Genomic DNA, 19,783 nt, shown 5'->3' with positions numbered 1-19,783 from the left:
CTGGCAGTTGACTAAATATTACATATGTAGTTTCCTACAACACACCTAATTTGGAAGAAAGGTGATGTTAATTTTAAGAGTTCCACGTATGCGCTGGGAATGGAACCACAGAGCACGTATCTTAGAGACGTATAGCTTTTGGCCATATATCCTTAGCAATCACAACCTTCCCTTCTGACCCTCAGGAACTTAAAAGTTCTCCCCCTTTCCTGTGACAGCAAGGTGCTCTGGGACACCAAGCAATGAATTCCTCATCGGGGTGCCACTCTTTGCTCTGTGAAGTCGAAAGATACAACGCTTGGTGTTTTTCTTCTGTCCAAATTCTATATAATTCCTCTCTCATTTTTTCCCCAGGTGAAATTTTATGGATGGACTATAAAAACACGCTTCAATGTTTTTAATTACTTGACTCCTTCTATAAAATATTATTCCTTCAAAAACACAGCTTTTTCTGTAGTGATCATAACCTTGTCACTACATAATCATTGCCATCAGTCACTAAGTAACTGTGTATCTTAGCCCATCACATAATCCCAGATTGGAGGAAGCCGTGTGGTCATTTTGTCAAAAGACACCCCAGTACAGAATTCCCCTCACCAGCACGTGGAAGAGAAACGAATGTATCCTTCTGTGGTTGTTTTAATAAATGCCACACAAAATTCATGAGCGAGAGTTTGACAATGATGAGGAAGGGGCGTGAGGGGGACCACTCCCAATCTTACCACCTCCGTTCAACTATTAAAAATATTTTTTTCCCATTTTTGTGTAAAGCTTTTATTGACTGTATTCGCACTCAACAATGTTTCACATAAACCTCTCCCTTACCGTGCTGAATGTTGCTCCCCACATCCAGCATGATCTTTCTAGCTTCAATGTCTCTGAATGTTTTTTTGCCCAAGGCGTCTTTCCTTGGTTAACTCAAGCTCAGCCTTTGTCTTATGTCAGGTGTTCATTCCTCGAGGTCCTTGCCACTCAGAGTGTGCTCCCCGGACCAGCGGCTGTTGCATCACCTGGAACATCTTATGAATGCTGAAGCTTGGGCTCCACCCCAGACATTCTCAATCGGAATCTGCACTGTAGTAAGATTCTCAGGTGTTCTGGATTAACATTTGAGAAAGGCTGTTCTGGAAAGCCTTTCCTAACCTCCTAGCCATTACCTCTCCCCACCTCCCACAGCCCCACCCATCCAGGATAGGTCAGGTGACTCATTGCAGTTTGCCTTTAATTCCCCACACATGGGCCTCCCCAGCACATAAATTCGTTGGCGGTCGGGATGGACTCGTATTCATCTTTACGTCCCCCAGGTCCGAGTGGAGCATAATTGATACGTAAGCATTCAATATTTGGAGTTGTTTTGTCATTTTCCGACCCCACTGCTTTGTAGATGAAAAGAGATAGGTGGAAGTTTTGTTTCCGTGCTTGGAAAGTGGGTATTTAGGTAGGACTCTCAGGGTCACTGGCTCATGTTTGGGAGTCTTTTGTTGCATAGTAAAGACTATGGAAAACCTACTGGGGGTTGAGGGGGAGAGAAATGCTTCTCTTTCTGTGAATAATTCCAGAAAGGCCACTGTTGGAATTTCATCTTTTTTTGTTTAAGGCATTTAATATTTGTTAAACACCAACATCTCTGAGGGAACCTGCACTTTACATTTGGTCTAAGGTGTAGCAGGGGCAGATTCTGGTAAGCGTTTGCTAAGACCTAGAGATAATGGTTCTCTGATGGAGTATACTCGTAGGTGTTAGGAAAGGTAAATGGTGGAATGCTGCAAAACCATTTCTAATCCTGATAGATGTTACAATGTGTTTTATCATGAATCGCACCATAAGTCACGTTTCCATTAAAAAAAAAAAAACCTGGGGGCGCCTGGGTGGCTTGGTCAGTTAAGTGTCCGACTTCATCTAGTTCGAGCCCCGCGTCGGGCTCTGTGCTGACAGCTCGGAGCCTGGAGCCTGCTTCCGATTCTGTGTCTCCCTCTCTCTCTCTGCCCCTCCCCCACTCATGCTCTGTCTCTCTCTGTCTCAAAAATAAATAAGCATTAAAAAATTTTAAAAAAGGGGCGCCTGGGTGGCGCAGTCTGTTAAGCGTCCGACTTCAGCCAGGTCACAATCTCGCGGTCCGTGAGTTCGAGCCCCGCGTCAGGCTCTGGGCTGATGGCTCGGAGCCTGGAGCCTGTTTCCGATTCTGTGTCTCCCTCTCTCTCTGCCCCTCCCCCGTTCATGCTCTGTCTCTCTCTGTCCCAAAAATAAAATAAAAAACGTTGAAAAAACAATTAAAAAAAAAAATTAAAAAAAAAAACAACAAACCTGTTATCCAAAAAAAGTCTCATGATAGAACTCTTGTCCACCATCCTGCCTTTCCTCCAGCCCCACTTTCAAAGTGAACCCCTGACACCCTGAGGACTTTTTTTCTTTTTTCCAGATACTGGTTTTAAAACTGTAGACAAAGAGCAAGTACTTCTACAGTGATGTTTCTGAACTCCTACTAAAATGAAACAGCAGCTGAACAGGAGCTTTCTCTGTGTTCAGGAACCACTTGGTCCTTTCACTGTGGAAGGAACGTCTTGTGAACTCAAGGGTGAACAATCTGATGGAATGAGGCTTAGCCTGGGAGGCTGCTGTTCTGAATTAGCAGGAGACGGATGAGGGCTTTGGAATCAAGTTGTACCCAGAAACAAGAAATGTCTGTCCTGCAAGGCTATTGTTTGTCTTATTTGAAAGGAACCAGAGGCTCCTGGTACTGCTAACCAGAGGCTCCTGGTACTGCTTACCAGCGGCTCTCACAATTAGCCCCATAGACCACAGGGAATATAACTATATTGAAGAATGTGTGGCTTCTTTTCCCCTTTGGGAGCTTGTCGCTGTGCTGACCCATCGCCATGGACACCAACTTGAGTGTGCATCTGAGTGTGGCTTCTCTTGTGGAAGAGTGTATTACATTGTTATTCTGTCCTAAACTGCTTATCTGCGTGTCTGATGATGCTATTCATCGTAATTTCGCCCAGACAGGGAACCTTGGGTGGGGTTTTTAAGAGTCATTTGACACCTTCAGAGTGTACCTTGTTGAGCAATCTGACGCAGGTGAGCCATGCAGGATGGGGAGAACAATTGTGTTCTGTACACGGTGACCTCAAGCCCAAGTCCTTTTGAGTCATATTTTCCCATGGGGTTTGTGGCCCCTCCCAAAGGAAAGAGACCTTTAACACTCAACTCGTATGAGGCTTCGTGGTTTGAGCGTTGCTCTTGGAATCTAAAAGCCACGTGTATTTTTTGGTTTTTCACATTTTGGGGAGTTTGTTTTTGAAAGTTAAGTAGTTAATAACTGTGTTATTGTTACTTTTGTATGGCGTGGGGAGACTTTCATACTTTGATTTCCCTATCTGAAAAAATTATCTCCTAAAGATCATGAACAGAGGCTCTAGAGCTTAAAAAACTAAGAGGAAGTTAAATTCCATTGATGAAGAATTAAAATTTTAGAGAAAGAATACACTCAAAGAGGAAGCAGTAATATCTACCAAAATCTTCAAAAGACAAATAAGCATGAGTTAGGAGTTAAGACCAAGAATGCTGGCCTCTCCTCTGCTTACACAATCTTTGTAAGTTAGAAACCACATCATTCTTACTGTTCTTATTAACAAGTCAACTTAAATTGATTGTGGGGGGACATGGGTTGTGTCCCAACTCTGCTTTAGGTGCAATGCAAACAACTCAATTCACCTGTGACCTCTAGCCTCCTCGATTAGGAGGGTATCTTCCCTTTCCCTCTGCTTCCCCCACAAGATATCCCAGCGCTCCAAAAGGTAGTTGTGAATCCATCTCTTAGAATGAACTATAATAGGAAATGTAATGGGAACTGTACTTCAGAGAACCCATGAGCTTTTCAAAACATGAGGAAAATAAATCATTTCAATAGCACGTTAGCACTGTGAATTATTTAAATTGCCACGGGGCAGAAGTAGTGGTAGGATTTAAGCTTCTGACATATGAGGCCATTGTAGATCCAAATAGGAAAGTGGTGGGATTTCTGGCAGAGCAGGCACATTTTAATTTTTTTTTTTTTTAACGTTTTATTTATTTTTGAGACAGAGCATGAACGGAGGAGGGGCAGAGAGAGAGGGAGACACAGAATCGGAAGCAGGCTCCAGGCTCTGAGCCGTCAGCCCAGAGCCCGATGCGGGGCTCGAACTCACGGACCGTGAGATCGTGACCTGAGCTGAAGTCGGCCGCTTAACCGACTGAGCCACCCAGGCCCCCCTGGAGCAGGCACATTTTAAAGAGCATCCACTCAGATCGCCTGCTGAGCTCCCTTTTCCCCACATGCCTGGTTGTCAGTATTTGGTCCTCTCTCCCTCAGTGGGCCTGGGCTGAGCTATACACAGGTCGTAGATCTTACCCTGTTAGAGATCAGGGAAGACCTGGACAAGCGGGACTACTGATCCAGTCCAGCAGTGAGTTGTACTGAGCTTCCCCAAAGTACAGGCAGACACAAGAGGTCCTCCTCCTCCTGGCTCTCCAGCACCTTGTGCTCATGGGAAGACCAGGGGGTGCGGTAGATCTCCCCATGGGGAGCAGAAAGGAAGCACCTTGTGGGATGGGGAGGAACCAAAAGGCAGAAAAACTAGCTTCTCTAGGAAGATTTGAAAAGATTTGAAAGAAAGAAGAATCTTAAAACCCTGCATGTCAAAACCTTAAAGAAGAATCTTAAAACCCTGCATGTCAAGACCTTAAGAAGAATCTTAAAACCCTGCGAGACAAAACCTTAAGAAGAATCTTAAAACCCTGCGAGACAAAACTCGCAGTCATGTCTGCGAAGCATGAAATCCCTACAATGGCCTGATCTAACTAGTATTTGACCTAAAGCTAACAGGGAAAGTTCTACTTGTGATCAAAAGACAGCTTTGTGCTTTGCTTTTTTTTTTTTTTTTTCTTTCCTCCCTCCCTCCACTGCCAACCTTAATAGATCTGTGGTCAAGCCGTGGAATGTGCTGAGGTCACGGACTACAGAAGAGGCAGCACAAGAGGCTTCACCTATTGTGAGTGAGGGTCCTGCTCAAGGCCACACCCACACGATCCCTTCAGATGGGCATTCTCTCCCATTCTTTCCAAGCCGTTGGTTTTTGCCATAATTGATTGTACTTCAACTTCCTGATCCTGTAACTAATATTCAGATCCAATTGACAAGGGAGATGTGGTTCAAACCCAATTATTTAATAGTGATGATGATCATGAGTGTTTCCCATTTACAGAGAAATTTGCAGTAAAGGATGCTTCTATGTAGCACGAACACTCTAAGTAGCTGCACTTGACAGGAAACCATAAAAACTGGAGCCTGGAGTTTAAATGGTATATGCACAGTTCACATAAGGGGGAGAACCTCAGTCCCAGGGAATTTATTCCAGGTCCAGTGCCCTTTATACCAGGCGGATTTACAAAGGAGAGTTGGATTCTCCACGTAGCCCTCAAAGTTCCCTTTTGTTCATAAAGCTATTAAATTGTAACAGCCTCCTATTTCCCATGGAAAGATGAATGGGGTTTCAAAAAATGGGTTGATAAGTCCATTTTGGTATACAGCCCATCACCGATGAGGACTCTTACCATTCATGTCAGAATATTTGCTTCTTTTCCCTCAGTTTGAATATGCAAGTTAAAATTTAAAAAGGTGGGGGAGGGGGAGGTGCACCTGGGTGGCTCAGTTGGTGAAGCATCTGACTGCAGGTCTTTTGGTTTGTGAGTTCAAGCCCCACATCAAGCTCTGTGCTGACAGTCAGAGCCGGGTGCCTGCTTCAGATTCTGTGTCTCCCTCTCTGCCAAAAATAAACATTAAAAGTTAGAAAAAAAAATGCAAGTGCACCTGGAGAAGTCATGACTTGTCCAGGAGTGTTGTTAGAAAGTGCTGGCAATCTCAAAACCTACTTTGAACCTGATTCTTTTAGGCAAAATGACAGTTCAAGTATACTAGAGTTACCAAAAGAGTTAGCTTCTGCAAACTTAAGTGTTTTTGTTTTTGTTTTTGGTTTTGTTTTTGGGGTTTTTTTTTGTTTTGTTTTTTTTGCTCCCTTTTTGTTTTAGAGAGACTACTTAGCTCACCTGAGCATCCTCGTGTGTCTCAAGCACACTGGATGTATGTGCAGTAAATTCAGCTGAGTCCCTTCCCTATGCAAGGGAAGATAAACATGGCTTCATTGAGGGCACCAGTGTAACCAAAGCCAGAACCAGCCATTTGGGTCAGCAGGAGAAGAAATAACAAATGGTTGTGATTAGCACTCCCCAACGCATTTGCACAGATTAGTTAATTAGCTACACATCCTCTTGGAAAGCAGAGAACTTTCTCTAAGGACCTGAAACTCTTGATGAGTACGTGACCACTGGGGGATTAGGGATGTTGGGAGCAGTGGAGCAAGGAAAAATGTGTCCCAAGGATGGACTTTACCTCCTAAATTTTGCTTTGATCCATCTTTGGTGACAAGGTCTGAGCTATAAATGAGTTTACATCAGTTGGAATTGTCTGAGTGGATGGCCCATCTAAGTGCAACCCTGATCAGCACATAGCAGATTGTGGGAAAAGCTCTGAGAACAGATTCTGTGCAACTCAGAGTGTGGTTCCTGGACCAGCAGCAGCATCTAGAAGTTTCTAGAAAGACAGAATCTCAGACCCCACCCCAGGCCTATAGAATCATAATTTGAATTTTAAGATTCCTGGCTGACTCAAAATCTGAAAAGCACTGCCATAAAGGAAACTGAGCAGGAAAATACTTCTTTTTCTCTAATTTTCAGAATGAGGAAAACAATGGCCTTCAAATCCTACAGATCATCCAGGAAACAGCAGTCATACATTTTTCCTCTTTGTTCTTGACCCTCCCTGTCAATATGCTTGCATTCACAGCCTCATGGTATAGTTATGAGTGTGTCTATTAGCCCCTGGATGGCTGCACTGTAAATTTCTCACCCTTTAGAGCCCCGGCACCTAGCAGGGTGCCTAGGACCTAAAAGGTGTGTAACATTATGTTCACGAGGTCCCAAGTCCTGGCCCTGCCACAAGCCTCCATGTAGCTGTAAGATGAAAATAAGAAATCACATCCCTCAGAATGTTACAGCGGGAAGTAAATGAGCTGATTCAGGGAACACACTTAGGACCGCACCTGACACATAGAAGCCGCACGTAAGCGGTAACTGTTCTCATGGGTTCAATAAATGTTACACAAATGAGTGATTAGGAACTGCATAAAAAAATTATGAAGATTAAAACGTGGTGCTCTGTTGCTCCAAAAATATGAAATTGAATTTTAAAATGCAAAGAAAGCCTGAGCTAAGGGGAGAAAAAAGGAGAATGGGTCAGAACAGATTCATAGGAAGAGCATGTGATTTGAAACTCGGAAGACCAGAGTTTGGGTCCCAGCTCTATCCTTCATCAGCTGTGTGATTTCCTACAATAAGTTCCTGTGATTGATGACTCTTTTTAGGGGTTAAGCAAAAAAGGGTTTTGTATCTAACCGAGTAGGAGGACAGGGCCTACCTGGTTCCTGGTTGTATCCCTACATCTCAGCCCAGAGACGTTGCGTGATATTTTTGTTCAATTGGATTGGAGCATGCCCTCTCAATGGGGACAAAAATCAGATATTACAGTGGTTTGTGGCCGTCTAAAGCTCTACCCTAACAGATAAAATCTATTCGGTAGTATTTAATTTCTTTGAGGTGGAGGGAGATGACCAGGAGGGAATGTCTAAAAACACCCCCTGGAAGGCAGAGAGTGAGGGGAACCATCTGGGGAAAAGCTGATTTAGAGGGCTCTGCAACTCCATAGCAGATGAGAGTTTCTAAGGAAGAAAAATCAAGGAGCAAAAGGCAGTAGCCAAAAGGCGAGCACAGTGAACCTGTGGAGAAAGAATTGAGATTTCAAGATCTGAGTGAGATGATGTATGTGAAACATTTTTACAAAATGGAGAGCCATCCTCTTCCCCGGTGCTGCCTGCAGGGGTAGAAGCCAGCTCCTGGTTGGGACCACTGCCGCCCCCAGACCTCTGGTGAAGCCCAAGTTTGGTAAAAAGAGGGCCAAGAAGCTCATCTGGCACCAGTCAGACCGAGGTGTCAAAATTAAGCACAGTTGGTGGAAATCTAGAGGCACTGACAATAGGGTACACAGAAGATTCAAGGGCACGATCTTGTGCCCGACATTGACTACAGGAGCAACAAGAAAACCAAGCACATGCTCTCCAGTGCCTTCCACAAGTTTCTGGTCCACAACATCAAGAAGCTTGAAGTGCTGCTGATGTGCAACAAATCTTACTGTGTAGAGATTGCTCACAACGTCTCCTGCAAGCACCTCAGAGCCCTTGTGGAAAGAGCAGCCCAGCTGGCCATCAGTCCCCAATCCCAATGCCAGGCTGCCCAGTGAAGAAAATAACAGACTGCTTATGTCCATGTCGTATTCGTGTTAATAAACCAATAGACTACAAAAAACAGGAAGAGCTATAGACCTGCATAATTGTGGAAAGAAAAGTCTTTAGGAAACATTTCAAGTTGGGTATTTGGCCCAGATTTAGTTCTTAGAATAGATGGGGGTTTGTTTCCCTATGCTCCACAACCCACCCACCCAAGTTTGATCCCTGATAACATAATCGGTACTTCTGTTCTGGAGCCTCACTAGATTCCAGGTGAGTGGAATTCAGCCTAAATTTCCCCATTTAATGATGACTGATCCAGCCCCCAAATATTTTGAAAGTGGGTCTCTTCTAGAAAACCCCACAGTAGGACCCCCTACCAAAACAGTGTTGGTGGTGGTTACATGAGGGTTATAGGATGCACACCAGCACCAACAGAAAATCTGGGGGTAGAGGCTAAGCAAATAATCCTGCGTATTTCAAGAAGTTTCCATCCACTTAACACTTCTAACAGACTGCTGAAAATGTTAGTTTGAAAATCTTCCCACACAACGCTACAAGTGGACAATGGCTATCCACCTTTTGAGAGAGGTCTTAGCAACCCTTCGTACCTGGTATCCTAATCTTCTTGCTATGACCAAAGTCTTATTAAATTTCCCGTTACCCTTTCAATACTTCCACTTTGTTATTGTATTTCTTCTTTGGGTGGTCAAAAGAATAAGACCATAAAGACAGGACACATGTAAAGGGAGGATTTAGCTTCTACTATAACCCAAAGGCTAAATTAGGATGCTGGGCTCTTAAAATGAATCTGATCCCATTCACTGTACTACTTTCTTTATTCACGAACATTCTGCTACGTGTTATTAGCAGTCAACTTGTGAGGAAAGGAGCCGTTCTTCCATTCCAACTATTTTCAAGGGTATCTGATTACAAACAGATAAGAGGATAGTGAAGTCATGTAATTATTAAGAACCTTTCACAGAATTAATACATATGGCATTTCTCATGTAGTTTCTCAGGTCTGTCTTTTTTATTTTACTTTCATGCCTTGAGCACTGTGAGTAGTCTATTCTAGAATAGAAAGGGCACTCTCAAATTATTTTAATCTAGGTTCGCATGGGAAGTAGCAGATGGATAAAGGAGGATTCTAAGAGGGGGTGAGGCTCCATTTGTATGAAAATAACTGAATTTCTATTTTATTATAGCTATGACTTAAGACCGTTTGGGGGGATTATATTTTATTTTTATAGAAGCCTAAATCACACGACCAAAAGAAGTTTTAACATCATTACCGTTCTTAATGTATTCCACCAAAATCCCTTTATCCGCCAGCTATAATTTTTCAAAAGCACTTAAATATACAATATGGGTCATTTTGTAGTCTGCCTTGCTTAAGGAGAGGAATGTGTTGTACCACACTCAGTGCCCAAGAGTCAGTGTAATTTGACCTCCTTTACTTGCCAGATAATCTCATTTGGTTTTGGTTTCCCTGGTGTGTGCTCAGTTCTGTGCTTCCCGGCAGTCATGCCTCTCGGTCCCCTGAGATAGTTGAACTGGGCGGGCTCTTGACCTCCTGCTGCTGCCCTGGGGAAGGCCCTGAGTCCAACCCACCCAACCGAGGCCAATAATTGAGGTGGTGCTTGGCGGAGGCAGGACTCTTCAGAAGGCTAATATGGAGTAGGATCAGCCTAAGGATTAATAGTCTGTGACTTTCTGTTAATGCTTACATTCTGCTTTATTCCTAGAAAGTTGTGGACCTCCCACACTAAAGCATGTGATTTATAACTGGAGTGATTCGATATCTCACAGCAGCACCAGGAGTTTGGAATTGAGGATACAGCTCATTCTGAAGGTCCAGAGATCACTTGGCCCTTCTCTGGAGGGGAAAACCTCGGTTCATGTCCCAGAAGTGTCCCCTTCCCAGAAAATACAGCCAGGAGCAACTGGAGAGGCTGTGACTCCCATCTCTTTTGTGCAGAGAATGCTTTAACCTTGCACTGATCAGAAGCCTCACTGGTTAGATACAGGGCACTGAAGAAAGAGCGAGATCTTTCAATGGTGGGGCATGATTGGAAAGTCTTTACAACCCCTTCTTGATTCTGAGACCTCTTAAGTGCCTATGGCTATATGGCCAGACATGGAAGCAGTCTCTAGAGGGGACTCTCAAGCTAGGACAGATGCTCTATGCCCCACACATGGGATGCCAGAATTCCAAGTTTCTTCAAAGAAAGAGGATTTGAAATTGCTAGAGGATGAAGGAAAATAGACTTTTATAGTAACTGAGAATGTGCTCTGTTAAAGAGTTTGGCTGTGTCGTGACTCTTACTCTAACAAAGACACCTGCTCTCTGCAGTTAAAACCAGCAGGCCAAGAGACCGCGGCTGGCTCATTTCTGAGAAGCTGCCTAGCGCTTAAAATAGGAAGAGTAGAAGTCAACATGGTCTCTTCTAACGTAAAAGAAAACCCTGTAAGCTCATGCTTGTGTAGGGGTGGTTACAGTTGTGCTCTTCTGTAGTGTGACCCGGTTTAGAATACAGAACACCTACCTTGTCATCTACGAGAACCGCAGGAGATGACATGCTAGTCCTGAGCCAATAAGGGTGGGAATTGGAAATTCTTGAATCGCCTGAACCTGAAGGTAGGAGAGATCGTTTCAAAAATGCAGAGCATAACAAACTACTTAGAAGTTAGTTCTGGTTTTGAGTGTATTTGTATCAACACTTTGACTTTAAATGAAAGTTTATTAAGGTTAATGTGGAAAAGGGGGATGATAGAGAACTCTAAGGTAGGCAAGAGTGAACTGTTCGCAGTGGTTTCTGCATGCTAGAACCGTGGGTGAGCTTTTTTCTTGGATCTGTGCGAAGTGGGACAAATTCCTAACCCCATCTTGCCCACTGTTTTGGGGCTTTTGTTCTTCTCTAAAAAGGTAAGAAAATAAGAGAGCTTCCCCCTCAATTGTAATTACTGGCCAATCTTTTTTGAATTAAACTTTTTGTTTTTAGATCATTGTGCATTAACATGTACTTGTAAGGAATGATATGGAGCTCTCTCCCATATACCCTTTACTCTGTTCTCCCCCTCTGTGGTAACATCTTAATATTTTTATGTTGGTCATCTGGGGAGGGGGGAGGTGCAGAGAGCAAAAGGGAGAGAGAATCACAATCAGGTCCACACTGTCCATGCAGAGGCCAACAGGGGGCTCGATCCTATGACTGGGAGATGACAATTGGAGCCAAATCAAGAGTTGGACACTTAACTGACTGAGCCACCCAGGTGTCCCAACAACTTACAAACTTATAACATCACAACCAGGATATCGACACTAATATGTGTTGAAGATACAGAACACTTCTATCACAAGGATGCCTTATGTTGCCTCTTTATAATCACCCCCTCTTCCTGCCACTCCTGCTTCTCTTTCTCTACCCCACAACCATTAATCTGTGCTCCAATTCTATACTTATTTTGAGACTGTCAGATAAATGTAATCATACAGTATATGGCCTTTGGGGATTGCCTTTTTTTCACACAGGATAATTCTCTGGAAATTGGTCTAAGTTGTATGTATGAATTGTTCTTTTCTATTGCTAAGTAGCATTCCGTGGTAGGGATGTGCCACAGTTCGACTAACCGTTAACCTGTTGAAGGACGTCTGGGTTGTCTCTGGCTTTTGACTACTGCTAAAACCAAACAAAACCGCTGTAAACGTACATTTTAATTTGGAAAAATGCCTAGAGGTACAATTGGTGGATTGTATGGTAGTTGTGTGTTAAAACAAAAATGTTTGGCAGGGTAGCAGAACCCTTAGACATTCTTAGAAGTGATGTGACTGCTCTCGTTTCTTCACATCTTCATCAGTATTTCAAGTTGTCACTATTTATTTTAGCCATTCTGCTATGTGTGTAGTGATATCTCATTATGGTTTTTAATTTTCACCCACATAGTGGCTAATGTTAAATATCATTTCATATACTTATTAACTATTTATATATCCTCTTCAGATAAATGCCTGTTCACGTCTTTTGCCCACTTTTCAACTGAATTTTTTTAATTGCTTTCAGAACTCTTTATTCTAGAAACTAGTCCTCTTGTGAGATCTATGGTTTGCAAGTACTTTCTCCTAGTTTATACCTTGTATTTACATCCAATTCACAGGGACAAAAGTTTTTAATTTTGATGTAGTCCAGTGTATTTAACTTTACCTTTTATGGATTGTGTTTTGGGAATCAAGGCTAAGAACTCTTTGCCAGGCCCTAGGTCTCAAAGGTTTTCTATGTTTCTCATAGTTTTCTATTTTGTATTTATACTGTGCTCCATTTTTAATTTTTACATAAAGTATAAAATTTATGGATAAGAACTGCTTTGCTGCTGTCGCACATCACAGACAAAACTGCCTCACCTGCCACCTTGCAAGGTTGTGCCTTACTGAGCACTTCTCTGCCACGAGCAGAGCAAAGACTGTCTGTGGTCTTCAAATCTATGGCGAAGGCCTGGTTTTACAGTGGCACATGCTATGGGTGAAAGGCTGAGCAGACACATGAGTCCATCAGACTCTTGTCAGAAAGGGTCACTTTCTAGATGCATGATATGGACATCTATCTACCACCCTGGATATGGCACCACTACCCTGAGCCTCAGTTTCTTAATTGGTATTAAGACTTTGAAGATTAAATTAGATAAAATGTGTGAAATGATCGGTGCATAGTTTTCAGTAAATGATCCCATTCAAACTGACCCATTACAGCTGTTGGAAAATGAGCAATGGGTCATTGTCAGCAGAAAAAGACCAATTGTATACAGCCAATCCTGAACTTTCAAAGGGTGAATTATCTAGTTTATAGGTAAACTTGGAACTTTTGTACTCTTGCTTCCTAGCTGGGTGGCCAGTCCTTTCCCTGGTAACATAGTTAAATAAGGTAAATGAAAATTTTAGTGTAATTCAATTAATTGCTGGAAGATTGGAGGACTTAGGAAAATGACATGGATGGGAACAGATTTTTTTGTCTGATTTTTTTTTTTTTAATCAGCTATCGTTAGATTTATGGAAAGATGTGAAATACCTATGCAATTAAACTCTGCTCTAAAATATTTAAAGAAATTCTACTTGTTCTCTTGGAAAGAAAAAATTGTTACTGGAGTTCGGTCCTCAAGACCATGTATATTAAATTTTCTGATTTTTTTTTTTTTTAAACAAGCCAAATTTACAAATGCCTTTTAAGCTCCATTACTGAAGAGTATAACGTTGAAAAATCAGCTCCTACCTTTACTTCTCTCAGCACCTACTATCTTGTTTCTATTTTTTTTTTCCTTGCACTGTCTTACCATCTCCATTTTGCCTTACAGAAAAGGTGTAAAGTGCCCCCCCCCCTTTTTTTTTTTTTTTTTTAAATCTCCCAGCAACATCTCTAGAACTGTGTCTAGGATTAATCACATTGCATCGGGTGTGCCACAAATAATTTATTTTTATGCAATTGACTTTTTAAAAAACCAAGTAGGCACCAAAGGCATTTGTATTTTCTGTTACAGGACCATTTCAGAAGAGCAGTGTGCAGGGTGAGGGCCTATGTGGAAGGCAGCAGTCATTTCTGATGTGTTCTTTTGGGGGGGGGGGGCGCAGAAAGACCATTAAGGCTTGTGCACATATACATCTTGGGTCCTTTTCAGCAGCACCAGCTTGAGCCATAAACAGTCTCCCCAGTAACCATCCACTCCCCACCCTGACACTGGATCCTCAAAATCTGGAATTGAGACACATTTCTTAGCCTCAAGAATTAGATCCGTCCTTCATCAGTTTACTGTCTTCTCACTTAGCAAGAGCATGTTTGGAAGAGAAATAGCTAATTGACACAAATTATCATTTGTTGGTATATATATTTTTAAGTTGGATCCTGGCATTGTTTAGAATGCCTAGCCTCTCAAAATCTTCTGACTAGGAGTACCTCAGTGACTCAGTAGGTAAAGCGTCTGACTTTGGCTCAGGTCACAATCTCAAGGTTAGTGAGTTCCAGCCCTGGATCAGGCTTTCTGCTGTCAGCAGATAGGTCCCTTCTGATCCTGTGTCTCCCTATCACTCTTTGCCACTCCCCCACTCTGTGTGTGTGTGTGTGTGTGTGTGTGTGTGTGTGTGTGTGTGTGTGCGTGCGCACGCGCGCGCACTTACATGCTGTCTCAAAAATGAATAAACTATTGGGGCACCTGGGTGGGTCAGTCGGTTAAAGATCTGACTTCGACTCAGGTCACGAACTTGCTGTTTGTGGGTTTAAGCCCTGTGTAGGGCTCGTGGTGACAGCTCAGAGCCTGGAGCCTGCTTCGGATTCTGTGTCTCCCTCTCTGTTCCTTTCCTGCTGGCTCTGTCTCTCTCTCAAAAAGAAATTATTTTTTAATTTATTTAAAAATTTTTAAAACTATTAAAAAATATCTTCCGATTAGAAGAATAAGCCTGTGTTGATACTAGATCTGAAACCTGAAATAGGGATGCCTGGGTGGCTCAGTGGGTTAAGCATCTCCTGATCTCTGCTCAGGTCTTGATCCTCAGGGTGGTGAGTTCAAGCCCTGTGTTGGACTCTGTGCTGGGCATGGAGTGTACCCTGAAAAAAATAAACCCTGAAAATAAGCTGAAGTTTCAGGAAGTTTGATGTTGACCTTTGATACCCCATAGAGGCTCTGCCTCCTGCTAACACATGAATTCTCATTGCTTCAGACTATCACAGGGAATGGTGAAAAGATAAGAAATTACTTTCATAAAATTGACATGCTAAATACTCACAAACCATAATCAACCTAAAAATTAATCTAAAATAGAGACTGAGAACCCTGTTGCTTGCCTAACTTAATCTCTCCCCTGTGGTAAAACCAACTGTGTTTTGTTATTGTGCGTACGTTTCGATGTCCCTTTCCATAGCTGACTACACCCAATGAACTCAATTATAACTCTTTGCTCCCATGTTTTCATCCTATTAAACGTTCTTTTTCTTTTTCTTACTATCCCAGAATCCCACTTCTCAACGGTACGGTTCATCTCGACAGCCAGGGAGAGAGCCTGGATGCTCAAGGTAGGGTTTAAATATAAAATAGTGTGGGAATCCTTGTCTACTGATGGAATTGAAGTATTGGTGCCTTTGTAACAATTTATTTTCAAAATCCCATTTTACAATTAAAGTATTCCAGTAAACATTCTCCGTTAAAACATTATTTTTCAATCTATAATCTATCTCTCAAGTGTATCAAGGGCTAATTAACTGCTATCAGCAAGTCCTCTAAAAATGGCCAAGCAAATTAAAGTTTACTTTTGGAGGGGCACCTGGGTGGCGCAGTCGGTTAAGCGTCCGACTTCAGCCAGGTCACGATCTCGCGGTCCGTGAGTTCGAGCCCCGCGTCAGGCTCTGGGCTGATGGCTCGGAGCCTGTTTCCGATTCTGTGTCTCCCTCTCTCTCTGCCCCTCCCCCGTTCATGCTCTGTCTCTCTCTGTCCCAAAAATAAATAAAAAACGTTGAAAAAAAAAATTTTAAAGTTTACTTTTGGAGATATTGTTAGTGATAAGTGAAGGGAGAATATCAAGATGTAATCAAGTAATCTCAGGACATTCAGTATTATTTGTGAACAAATATTCTATTTCATTTATTTATAACCAAAATCAAGGCAAATTCTCAGACTTTACAATAGGGAGCGGAGAGGATTTGGGAAGGAGACAAAGACTCAAAGCCTCATTTTTTTTTTTTTCAGTTTGGGGTTTGTGTTTGAGACCCTATCATTTGAACTTCACTTATCTCTCACTGATATTCTGAGTCTCTCTAATGCCTTCAAGGTTCACTCACCTCCAGCAGCTCCCTAGAACAAAGGAACAATTAACTGAAATTCCACCAGATGGCAACCTTTGGAAAGCCATCCACAGAGGTTTCAAAGCTGTGAGCTACTGTTGTTCAGAGAACAGTCTGAGTAAAACGTCCAAGACTTCACCAAAAATGCTCTAAACATCTTTAGTTTTATTTCTTTCCCCAACACCAAAAATTTTTACCAAAAAAAAAAAAAAAAAAAAAAGTTTCACTACTAAAAGCTCAAATCAATGGATAATATATTTGGTTTGGGGTTTCATTGTGATAAATGCTGTGATTAATGGTTATTTCTTAATTATTTGAGAAGAGAAAGCTTAAATACTAACAAAGGATAGCATTTTAAGGAGTTATCTTGGTATCAAACCAAGTGAAATTTGCAGGTATAAAATTCTTGTAGTGGTGTGAAATAATTTATTTAAATGTGATGAGTAAACTTTTTTCCTTTTGCTCTAATGAAAATGGAGATCCTGAACTCTGAGTGGTATCCAAGCAGCGGGGCTTTTCAAGGACCAGAGCTGGGACAGAAGGAAGTAGAAAGGCGTCTGAGGGCAATTAAAGTAGAAAGAATCAAGGAGACCAGGAGAGTCACCTGAGCTTGATTCATACATCTAAAAGCAGACCTTGAGTGTTCTTTGAAACTTCTTTTGCTACCAGCCCTTATGGTAGGGGGCCCATGCGTCTGGGATAGTCCTGGTTTACTTCATTGTCTGGGAGCATGGTCTCATGAGCACCCCCTTTCACCCTCAAAAGTATCTGCATTTGGATGATAAATTCTATAGATGCCTATCTCCTAGACTGGTATGTTCAAAGAAAAAGTAATAGAAAAAGGTACCCCGATGCCTAAATGGGGTGTCTATTTATAAATGTCTTTATATCTAGGACTACAGGACAAATGCTCCCTTTTCTGTAAAGAGCCACATCATGAATATTTTCTGCCCAGTGGGCTATACGGTCTCTGTCACTAATATTCAACTCATAGTGTGAAAACCGCCATGGACAATACATAAATGGCTTAGCAATGTTCCAATAAAACATTATTTATAGAAACATACAGTAGATGGCATTTGGCTGGCAAGCCATAGTTTATAGAACCTTGTGAGATAATAGTTCTCCACCATTTCCTATCTCCTTAACAAGAAGACCACTGTTCTTAATTCCTCTCCTTGCTCTTCATATCCCTTCTGGCTTGCAGCCTCCTTACTTAACCCTCTCAGAAACTAGTGTAATTAGTTGCTTGAGTGAGTCATCTCAGTCACTTGTGTGGTTCCTGAGAATCCTTGACTGAGTCTAGCTGCTTGCTCCTTATCCAAATCTGTTTCTGCACTATGCCCAACAATGCCTGTACCTTCTACCTTATGACCCAGAATAGCCTCCCTAGTGAGGTCTCCTTTGAATCCTGGAGTTAAATCCTGGAGCATAGCTGTTTAGTAGACAATTCAATTTTATGCTTTGGTCCTCACTAAATAACTATGTATGGAAAATATAGCCACATTAAGGAAAGATAAATGTTGATTATGCCAAACTTTTATTATAAAAATGATACATTTATAAGAAAGTTTGGAAATAAGAAAATCACCCATAACAACACCATCCCAAAATAACTTGAGTTTTTTGCATATTTTATTTTCTCACAAGTATTCCTGTTTTTCTATATTGGATGTGAACTTTGTGTTTTACTTAGTGTTAGTCATAAGCTTCTTTGAAGATCTTCAGAACTATCCTTGGAACACTATTATATCAATTATACCGTAGTAGCCTCCAATTTTGTTGTTGGTTTGGTTCAGTCTAATTTGTATCTTTTTGTTGTTGTTGTTGATTTCCTTAGTACAAAATCCTAAAAGTGGATTATTCAAAGATATGACCATTCTTAAGACGTTTAAACTAGTTTACCATATTTCTTCACAAAAGGTTTAGAGTCCTTAGCACACTGAGAGGACTAGCCTCACCACAACTTGATCAGAAAGAGCATGTAATTCAATAATATTTGAGTGTCTCCTATATGTAAAAAAAAACAGTGCTAGTTGCTTTGATATACATATAAAAATGATAAGCTTTTCCCACATTTATTGAGTGCCTGCTCTAAACTATATATTGTAGAGTTTCCATGGTGAACAGAAGATAGCTCATGTCTCAAAGTCTGACCTTATTGGGAAGCTAAGATAGATAAATGTAATCTCTATAACTGTATACAAAATGAGATACACCATAGGAGAAATACCGAAAGATGTGTCGGGAGCCTGGGAGGGTAGGTTGAAGGAAAGGTTGGGGTTGGAGGGTAGAGGTGTCATCTGAGCTGAACCTTGGAGGTGAGTTGGATTGGGATACTCATGTTGGGGAGATTGGCCGTTCATACCATAAACATTTATGGATAGCTAACTACGTGCCAGGTGCTACGCTAAAAGCTAAGGTTATAAGGGTAAATAAGATAGAGCTCTTAAAGGTTAGCATCTAATGGAATTGACTGTTTTTTTTAAAAAAATACACTAAGTAGGATGGCTTGTCTAGCAGAGGATCCACTGGGGGTAGGGATAAAGCCAGGGTCCTCTCTGGAAGTGGAGCTTTTACTTGACTCCTCTTCTGACAGTCTTCCTCATTAGTTTCCTTTTCATAATCTGCGGGAGATCTGCTTCTGTAAGTTTGAAGGTTATTCTAGTTGGCTGACCCAACATTCCAATTAAAATTGGCCTAGGGGCTCCTGGGTGGCTCAGTCGGTTGAGTGGCCGACTTCAGCTCGGGTCATGATCTCGCAGTCTGAGTTCGAGCCCCGCATCAGGCTCTGTGCTGACAGCTCAGAGCATGGAACCTGCTTCAGATTCTGTATCTCCCTCTCTCTGCCCCTCCCCTGCTCATGCTCTGTCTCTCTCTCTCTCTCTGTCTCTCTCTCTCTCTCTCTCTCTCTGTCAAAAATAAACACTAAAAAAAATTTTTTTTAATTGGCCTATACTTCTAGCCCCATCCCTACTCAGTCCTCAGTGAGTATATTCACTGAGAATACACTGAGCTAGGGCTGGGATCCCTGGCCCTCACCAGCTGAGGACTGGAGCAAATCACTAAGAATTAAAAGGGTTTCATTTACATCTTGTTCTTTAAACAGCTGGAAGGAACTTCAGTCTAATCCAACTCCCCCCATTTTAAAGATGAACGTTCTTGGGTGAGGAGAGTTAAGTGACAAACCTACCATTGGATGTTTGATGACCAAGTCCAGGCACCAGACCCTGACTTCTGACTCACTCACTGCTTGTTCTGTGCTCAGTGCTGCAATTTTCCCTGCCTACCTATACCATAGGGGTAATAAGAACTAAAAAGAGAATTAGCCCATGCATTTTTTTTCTGCATGTAGAAGCAATATGTGTCATATCCATTTCAGGCCACTGCTAACAAACTTTAAATTCTAATTTTTACATTACATTTTTTAATTTAAATTTTAAATTTTAATTTACTTAGCTAAATTAAATTTTATCTTATTTATTTATTTTAACGTTTATTTTTGAGACAGAGAGAGGGAGAGAGCATGAACAGGGGAGGGTCAGAGAAAGAGGTAGACACAGAATCTGAAACAGACTCCAGGCTCTG

At 41.9% G+C, this 19,783-nt stretch overlaps 1 protein-coding gene across 4 annotated transcripts in view; it reads left to right on the top strand.

Moving 5' to 3' along the window:
• Positions 1 to 19,783, top strand: part of MAPRE2 (microtubule associated protein RP/EB family member 2) — a 167,074-nt gene that overhangs the window by 13,563 nt on the left and 133,728 nt on the right. For all 4 annotated transcript variants that reach the window (XM_058692359.1, XM_058692358.1, XM_058692361.1 and 1 more), the window contains exon 2: positions 15,369 to 15,430. Coding sequence is in view for 1 of the 4 variants with exons in the window: in XM_058692358.1 (XP_058548341.1) it covers positions 15,369 to 15,430 (62 nt within the window). In the remaining 3 variants the exon portion in view is untranslated. The remainder of the gene's footprint in view (positions 1 to 15,368; positions 15,431 to 19,783) is intronic.

The sequence above is a fragment of the Neofelis nebulosa genome, chromosome 11 (genome assembly GCF_028018385.1).
Source record: "Neofelis nebulosa isolate mNeoNeb1 chromosome 11, mNeoNeb1.pri, whole genome shotgun sequence".
NCBI classification, from domain to species: Eukaryota; Metazoa; Chordata; class Mammalia; order Carnivora; family Felidae; genus Neofelis; species Neofelis nebulosa.
This window is presented reverse-complemented; position numbering and strand designations above follow the sequence as displayed.